Genomic DNA, 8407 nt, shown 5'->3' on the forward strand with positions numbered 1-8407 from the left:
CCCCCCCCCCCCCCCCCCCCCCCGATTCCCGCGGGGTGTGGCTGGAGGTGGGGGGGGGGGGGGGGGGGGGGGGGGGGGGAAATCAATCAGTGAAGAGAAGAGAGTGGCAAGTCAACATGTACTCGTTAACTCACACAGGTAGGACAAGAACAGAAACCCATAGCTGCATTATTGTCTGACTGACCTCTCCGAACTCCAGCCACACCCCGCTGTCATCCTTCCAGTACCACAGCCACTGTGTTGTAAGAATGAAGTGAGGGGGCTTTGAGACAGAGGAGGTAGTGGACAGCCGACGAACTGGAGACCCTCCATATGTCATCGTCATGAAGTCAGCTGAGGGGGGGGAGGCAGAACTGAAAGCAAGCAGTAAAAGTAAATCAACAATTCCCTCATCCCCTAAAAGACTTGAACTACTATTTTTGTTTTGCTCTAGAATAATTCCCTAAGCCAGAGAAGTGTCTGTATGTCTCTGCGGTCCGTTTCTTCATTCATGCACCTTTGGAAAGGCAAGAATCTGTAAATCCCTGAGGTGGGCGAAGGTGGATCCGTGCAGCTTGTGTCATTTCCTGGGTCACAGTAGGCTTTCTCAATGTCTTCGTTATTAGGCAGGTCATTCCATTTCACACCATCACTGTCCAACACCTGCCATCTGAACGGCAGATGCCAATGGACACGGGCACACTTCTCTGTGGAAACAAAACCCAACAATGACACAGAGGAAGTGGTGTACATCATCAATCTCTTCACATAGATCTACACATGTACTGAGAATAATGTGTTGACTGCAGTTGTGACTAGTTTCAGTGTTACCCTTGAAGCTGCAGTTTCTACGAATGTAGAAGAGGCAGATTTCATTCCTGTCAGTGTCGCTCATGGGTTTAGATGGTGGAGCAGAACTGGTAGGGGATCCGGGTCTCTTTTGGTAAAGTGGCTGAGAGAGGGGACTCACCTCTGGCAGCACTGCAGGAGAAAAGCACACACACACACACACACACACACACACACACACACACACACACACACACACACACATAAACCAAATCTACCGTGCTAACTTAAGATGAAGTTTTAAAAGGTTTCTATAAAAACGTCCTTGTTCTTTACCGGGAACAGCAACAGCTCCTCTCTCCTGTTGACCCAGGATGATGAATTTATTTCTGTAGATCTCCAGAAGGTTTTTAACATTCTCCTGACTGACTCCTCGGAAAGCCTTTGTTTCTCGCACATCAACACTATGGGATCTCTTACAGGAAGAGCCGAACTTGCAGTCACCCTGGAGAAAGTGCAGGCAGACGTGGAGCTTGGTGCACGAGGTGGTGAATTTGCAGGAACCGTGCAAACCATTTCCCTTGTTGTAATGTGGGCAGATCTGGGAGGGGTGTACATATCATTACGGCAAACATGTTTGACAGTTCATTCGGGTAAATGTACATCACTCTCTGCACAATATCAAGAGATTGTGAATTGCCACCTCTGCCTCCCAGTGTTACCAGTACAACCTACCTCAGGAAGCAGATACGGATCATTCTGCAGTAACAGCTGGAACAGCTGTTTCTCTGTCAAATCCTGAAGCTCATATCTTTTCAAAGGCTCTGCATTGTATGGATAAACCAGACTATGGGGATTTTTACACTTGACTCTGAAAAATTAATAAAATATAATGTCAGTGAACGGTACTAGTTCTACTGAATCAACCACTGAACAAAATACACCGTATCCATTTGGTCTCTGTAAACATGGAGGCCTCTACAGTTTTGAAAGTTAAACATTTGAGTTCTTTGAGGTTATCTAATCAAACATTTCCTAGAAGCTAAATGTGGGCCATAAGCCGCTTCACTCCATAAGGGGTTATATAACGCGGCACTCTGCACACTGCTTTTTAATTGACTACTTGCAGTACACAGTTAAGAGTGAGCTATTCAGGGTCATTACATGATGTGCGTTACTGCCAGCTTCTGGTCCAAAAAGGACTTACACCTAATGTAGACTATGCACAGCCGGTCTCTGTCAAAGTTTGTTTTGTTCATCGCAGAGGCCCAAACAGACTGTCAGAGACAGAGACAGGAGAGTGAGAACACGCCCAGATAGTCCAGAGGAAAGAGCTGACGTTAATCAGGAAACAACACACCTGTGTATGCGTTAACGTTTAAAACGCCTGAGCGTCTCCTGCTCTTACTGCTGGACAGTTTGTTTACATTTAGCCTACGAAGTCATAAAGCAAATAAAGCCTTTAAACTTCAACAACTGTTTTAATCATTTTTTCTTATATACACTCATACGCAGGGCCGCCTACCACCATTAACTTTGAGTACCACAGCTTGATAAAAGATTACAAAAACCTCCAAATGTAACGTAATCACAGTGTGCTACTTACCCGAACGTGCAGTCTCCGCACACGTAATACCTGCACAGGTGTAACGCATCGCACCGAGGACACTCTCCGGGTTTCTTCTGACAGATCCGCAGACTGGTTTTAGCCACTACCAGACTGTCCTGGCTGAGGATTTGTTTACCGACGACCTTCTGTCTGCCTTCCTGGATGGCTATTTTATCGTCGTCGAACAGGACGCCCTCGAGGACGGCTTTCGCTACAGTGAAGTTCTGTGCGATCTTCTCGTCCAGCTGCTTGAAGTCCATACATCCCTGGTGGTCGCACAGGGTCTTGGTGACAAATTTGGAGACGACTGAAGTCATCCTGAAAAGAGTTTTAACCAAATCCGATCCGCTGTTGCTGAGGCAGGACCGACTCGACTAGAGCCACGCCTAACTTCAGAGAAACGAAACTGAAACGACTGAAGAAAGCGAAAAGAAAAAAAGGAATGTTAGGCCTGCCTCTAAAATACAATATTCTAATCTAAAATATGTTGTTGTCAGCACGCTTCTTTTATATTTCAAACTTTTATTTAAAGGGGTGGGCATTCAGATGAGGTTATTATTGTCGGTTTACGCCAATATTTCCACATTGTTATCAGATACATTCACATCTAATACACAGACACAGTCCTCAAAATAAACGAAAGAATGCTGTGATTAAAATCACTCTATAAACACGAACAGAGGTCACATCTGTATGACCTCTGTTGTTGTTTACAGAGCACGTGAGGGCAACGCAAGCCCTAGCAACCACAGCAAGCGTTTCTGTGTACCATAGCAACCATGGAGGATGAGGTTTCGTTGGCGGAAGAAACAAGGAAAGAGGTCCCACGAGAACAAAGAGAAGTCCTCTACAACCGAGTCGAAGAACTAAAGTAATGAAAATAAATATTCACAACCCTCTATGGCTCAACCGTGACGTGTGTTACCCTAAACATGGCTTTATTACCTGGTTTGTGCAACCTGCTAATGCTAAACTAGCAAACTGTTAGCTCTGTTGAGCAATATGCTTAAAGCAGTATTATATATATAATATCAGTTTAAGAGCTCTACTAGTTAAAGCATCACTAACTCGATCCTAGAACCATGAGCTAGAGTAACATTTAAATGAGGCAGCTAGGTCACATTATGTTGAAAATACTTTTGTGGAGGTCTTTTGCATTTTAATATCAACTGTTACGCAATAAGGTGAGCTCCTGTTTCCCTATACAGATGGTCAGAGGTGAGGGAATAAGTTACGTTTGACAGTTGGTTAGGTTTACCTTTTAGCTTCAGGCATCTTCTTTGGCTGCTTTTGAAGTTGCTGATATTCACTTCTTCCACCCAAGATGTTCCAATGCAGCCCTCCTGGCAGAGATCGACATGTTCGATCGGTTCATCGGTCGCATTGATCCTGGGGACATGGTGTCCCATGCTGGGGGAGACGGTCCGGGGGCAGCAGGAGCCTCCAGCCTGGAGGGTGGGGTAAGTGCACCCAGTGACTAGACTTCTTTATTAAACATACAAAACTCACTCTGCACAAACAGAAAGACATTATGTAGATAAAGATATAAAAAAAAATTTCGGGTTTCAATGATTAATCTTGCTCCAAGTCACAAAACAGGATTGCAAAATCAAAACACAACCAGCACAGGATGAACTCAAATGCTTTTGGGGTTGAAAGAGTGACAACATACTGCTCCATATTAGCGATCCTTTTTGTGGCCTGCCTAAATCATGATTCAAATTCTGTTGCCTGGACAGAAGACCTCTCTGCACTGTACTCCTGAACGCCCCACATCATTTTGTATGCGTGTTTGTGTCTTGTCAGGGTCGTGGGCGGAGGTCCAACATATCAGAACCCCTCCAGCAGCTGACCTTGGAACAAAAACTTTATGTGGCAAAGAGGGAAGTAACGGAGACACGACAAGACCAGGAGAAACTCAGACAGAGACATGAGAGAATTCACCACGACTACAAGGTTACAACACACCCATGCACAAGAAACAAAAACAAACGCACACCTACAGTGCATTCCTTTGCAGTGAATCTACTCGTCTCTCCAGGCCTCTCTGAAAGAAGCAGAACTGCGTCTTGCAGAAATCCGGAAGGCTAAGAACAAGTTTGAAAGCAAACTGCTCAAACCTACGAAGGACAACAGGTTGGAAATGAAGGAGCCCGAGAACGTGCTTCGGTACATCGAAGACAAGTCAAAGGTAATAATTAGGTTCGGTCTTATGACATGAGCCTGTGCAAAGTACAAAACTAGACTTTAGTTTGTTGTAAATCTGTCAACATATCTCATTGTTGTCAGCTCCTGCATTGGCCTTTCCACCTTAAAATGCCATCTTAACATGATTATTATTCCATAATCCATATTCCAGTTTTTCGGATTGTCTGATGTTTAATTCACCAGTTGTTTTAATCATACTGCAGAAAAAGTAAGGTGACGTCAAATATATCGTAGTAATCACTGTTATCCTGTGCTTTTGTATTCTGATGCATTGATAATATAGTTCTTGAAACTCTCACGCCAATAAAGCTGAATTTGACTAGAGTATTTTTTGAGTAATGTTTTCTTCCTTTGCCAGTGCTCTCGCAACCCCTACCCACATTCACCATCTTCCTCCCTTTGTCTGCTCTGTTCACAAACAGGTGGCCCAGTTGGAGAAGTTTAATCTGAAGAACCGGATGCTGAAGGCCCACGAGAAGAAGCTCCAGCAGCAGCTTCAGCAGAAAAAAGAGACGGGAAAAGCAGAGTACGAGGTAGAGCAAAGTGTTGAAAAGTTTTATCAATTATATCAATAGATTGTCAGTTGATTGTGCGGTTTGTCAATTAGACTGCTATGCAAGAGAACAGTAAATCACAGTCTGCGATCAGATTCCGCTCCTTAGTGACTGTAACAAGGTATTGGTACTGTGTGTTGTTTCTAGGACGTTTTCCAGGAATACAGCGAGCAGACAATTGTCAGAGACCTGGACCAACTTCAAGTCAACAAATCGAAAGTGCTACGTATCCTCGGTTCACACAAGGTAACTCATTAGAAATGTGCGTGAGAGAGAGAGAGAGATCATTTTCTCCGTGTAATTTAGTGTCGATGGATGAAACCGCCTTTGCAGTGTCGCTTGACCGTAGCTTCAGCTTGTGTCACTGTTTGTGTCAACAGGAGGAGCTGCAGAGAGTGACACGGGAGGCTGCAGAGCTGAGCAGTGACATCACCAACAGGAAGCAGATGCTGGCAAACATTGAGGAGAAGATACAGCATGCTGAGGAGGTTTGTCATCCAAATATTATTCAAACTTTAAGGACCCAACTCAAAGCCCAAACGCATGAATCAATTAAAACTTCATCTCTCCCTCTTTTTCTTCCTTACACCATACTCATCTCCTGCTCTTTAATTCAGTTTGTGTTCTTCATCCCTTCCACTTCATTGTCTCTCTCTTCAGGAGCGTTTAAAGGCAGAGGCCCTCAACAAACACTTGCACCGCCAGCTGACAGATTATGAGGCTCCTGATATCACCGAGTACATGCGTGTCAAGGACAAACACAAGAAGCTGCAGCGGAGCATTCACACTTGGGAGAGAAAGTCTGGGATCGCTGAGGTAAACCATATTTTATTTCCCCAAATACAGCCAGCTCTCTCCCGGATTCTCTGTCCCCTGTGTCAAAACGGGATAACATTTTGAAGTGCAATATATATATATATTTTTTTTTACATCGTTATGCCACGCCTCAGTCCAGCTGCAGAAAGAAACGGTTGTGTGGCAGTATTCGAGACAATGGGCTCTCTCTTCTCTGTTATCACCAGATGGCATTGAAGACTACAGCCTGGAGCGCACAGAGGGCCACTCTTACTCCTGCAGACAGAGCCGAGGCTGGAGCTAGAACTGGGAGGAACCAAATCACCGTAAAGCTCCCACACATCGCAGAAAACTGCAAATAGAGAATCAGCAAGCCTCCGGGATTCATAAAAAAAACAAGTACATTGAGTGGCAGAAAGGAACATTTGCTACTGTTGCAAACACCCTGTTTCAAAATATTACAATCACCCAGCATCTGATGTCACTATACACTCTGCTAATGCCCGTTGCCTTGAAGCTTTAATCCTTGTCTTTAGTCTTTTTTTTTTCCCCACTTGCACTCATGTCCTTGGGAGATTTTTTACTATTCGCCATAATGAAGAATGAAATGTACAGTAGATGTTCTGTGAATGTAAAACCTTGCTCCATCAATCCTTGATGCCTTCATCTTTTTTTTCTCCACACTTTATTTTCGTTGTTCCCTTACTCTTTGTATACTGAATTATGTTGAGTAATGAAACTTTATGCCCAATACTATATTGGTTAATATGCAGTCACCATAATGTACTCCATTCAATGTTATGTCATTTATGCTCTTTATGATTTAACAGTTGCTAGAATTATCAGAAAATCTTGATTATTTGCATTTCTCATTCGGAATAAAATAATCTCTTTTCTCTGGTTCATTATAGTTTCACTGACTGAACTCCACTTTATTTTTTCTGACAGCTATTAGTTACTTTGCAGTATTAGATTTTACATACAGAACCTACGTATGATTGTAGAAGATTAAATTACCCAACAATATATAAAGTAGCTAAGATTATCGTCACTGACCTGCAGCATTAAAGCACCAATCCAACATGGACATGGCAGAAGCATTTTACTATTAAGATGATCTATGTATAAAATATTACTGTGGAATGGCCCACTCTGCATGAGTAGTTACATTTTTAACAATTTAGGGCTTTCACTTGTAATGTAGTATTTTTATACTGTGCTTTGTTAAATATTTCCACTATTAACCAAGTAAAATGATCTGAATACTTCCACCACCGACCATTAGTAAACAAAAGTTTAAGTTACTCGATATGAAAAGTGGGGGTAAAAAAAAAAAAAAAAGAAAAAAAAAAAGAAAAATCTACCTAGATTCGACAAACCATTTCCTTTATTAGAAAGAAATCCTTTGAGGTATAAGCCCTCAGAGCTCTAAATGTTATGTCACATGCCGTATATACATAAAGGTGCAATGTCACGATGGGTAAGCTGTTTATTTATTATTCATTCTGTCATATAACTGTCTGGAAAATAGCATCGTTACTTATTCATGTTCTTCCTGCACTGCATCTTCTCAAATAAAAACACAGAATCTGACATGAAAACGCAACAGTACAGAATGTCCGAAGTTCCTCGAAAACATTTTCCAAAGGCACTTTCACAAGTACATACTACAGATGTACGGGACACCACAGAGCAGCTTACAGCCTACAGACGGCATAACTGAGTCCTACTGTTGATGATAACGTAACAGTGACAAAAGCACTTTATTTATTTTACAACTGGATTTATACTGCATCATTTCTTCCAAGTCATTTCTACCCAGAAACAATACAAACTTAACAAAACAAAAAAGATTAAACAAATAATGAAAGTTAGTAAGTCAGAAATTAATCATCTTTTGACTGTTATACACACAATACCTGTCAAGTCAAAGATAGTGTAAACCTGCTGTTAGAGAGCATTGCTTAGTCAGCCTTTTCTGTGTTATTACGCCAGCCAAACATTTCCAGGACATGCACCCAGTTCTGTTACTTCTACAGTGCCGACCGGATTTTGAAAAAGACAGTCGAGCTGTGCCGTCACGTGGTTGGAACTCTGGCACATACATTTAATGGAGTTGTTGCATTCAAAAGCATTACTCGACCTGCACCACCCACACACACGCTGTTTATCACAGAGACTTCCTCCAGATTCCTGCCACATGTCAGGCATTTCATCATCGACGGAGAACGCCTCGATATCAGTCAGAACAATTCAAAAACACATCGCTGACATTCTCACCTGGAACAGACCGGAGGGACACGGAGTGAGCGTCTGTTTTCAGAGAAGCATAGGAAGCAGGGGGAACATATTATGGAGGCTTTCACACTAACAGTCATTAGGTCCATGGCTACCGGCAGCACTCCCACAGGGCGCTGCTATGAGTCCACACACACACACACACACACACACACACACACACACACACACACAC

General features: G+C 42.9%; 2 protein-coding genes across 3 annotated transcripts in view; one reads left to right on the plus strand and one right to left on the minus strand.

The window, feature by feature from the left end:
* parp12a (poly (ADP-ribose) polymerase family, member 12a) overlaps positions 1-2781 on the minus strand; it is a 5604-nt gene extending 2823 nt beyond the window's left edge. Inside the window, exons 1-6 of the mRNA XM_031863920.1 lie at positions 2375-2781; positions 1504-1639; positions 1105-1369; positions 811-960; positions 497-686; positions 185-353 (exon numbers count right to left, since the gene is read on the minus strand). Of these exons, the coding sequence (XP_031719780.1) occupies positions 185-353; positions 497-686; positions 811-960; positions 1105-1369; positions 1504-1639; positions 2375-2694 (1230 nt within the window). The 5' untranslated portion in view covers positions 2695-2781. The remainder of the gene's footprint in view (positions 1-184; positions 354-496; positions 687-810; positions 961-1104; positions 1370-1503; positions 1640-2374) is intronic.
* On the plus strand, positions 2404-7093 carry cfap263 (cilia and flagella associated protein 263). 2 transcript variants are annotated; one of them, XM_031863967.1, is made up of 9 exons: positions 2404-3248; positions 3702-3837; positions 4184-4333; positions 4419-4568; positions 5008-5118; positions 5287-5385; positions 5520-5627; positions 5800-5955; positions 6162-7093. In XM_031863967.1, the coding sequence occupies exons 1-9, from the start codon at positions 3157-3159 to the stop codon at positions 6294-6296; spliced, it is 1137 nt and encodes a 378-aa protein (XP_031719827.1). In that variant the 5' UTR covers positions 2404-3156; the 3' UTR covers positions 6297-7093. The 2 variants fall into 2 exon arrangements, with proteins under 2 accessions (XP_031719827.1, XP_031719836.1); XM_031863976.1 differs by having other exon boundaries at positions 3191-3325.
* The last annotated feature ends 1314 nt before the right edge of the window (positions 7094-8407 follow it).

Source organism: Anarrhichthys ocellatus, unplaced genomic scaffold, assembly GCF_004355925.1.
Source record: "Anarrhichthys ocellatus isolate YVR2014 unplaced genomic scaffold, GSC_Weel_1.0 scaffold2, whole genome shotgun sequence".
NCBI classification, from domain to species: Eukaryota; Metazoa; Chordata; class Actinopteri; order Perciformes; family Anarhichadidae; genus Anarrhichthys; species Anarrhichthys ocellatus.

Bases quoted from the DNA above. Each gene is read 5' to 3' on its own strand.
- cfap263 (XM_031863967.1), top strand. From the start codon at position 3,157: ATGGAGGATGAGGTTTCGTTGGCGGAAGAAACAAGGAAAGAGGTCCCA. The intron at 4,569-5,007 runs GTAATAATTAGG...GTTCACAAACAG, and splicing joins ACATCGAAGACAAGTCAAAG to GTGGCCCAGTTGGAGAAGTT. The intron at 5,628-5,799 runs GTTTGTCATCCA...CTCTCTCTTCAG, and splicing joins AGATACAGCATGCTGAGGAG to GAGCGTTTAAAGGCAGAGGC.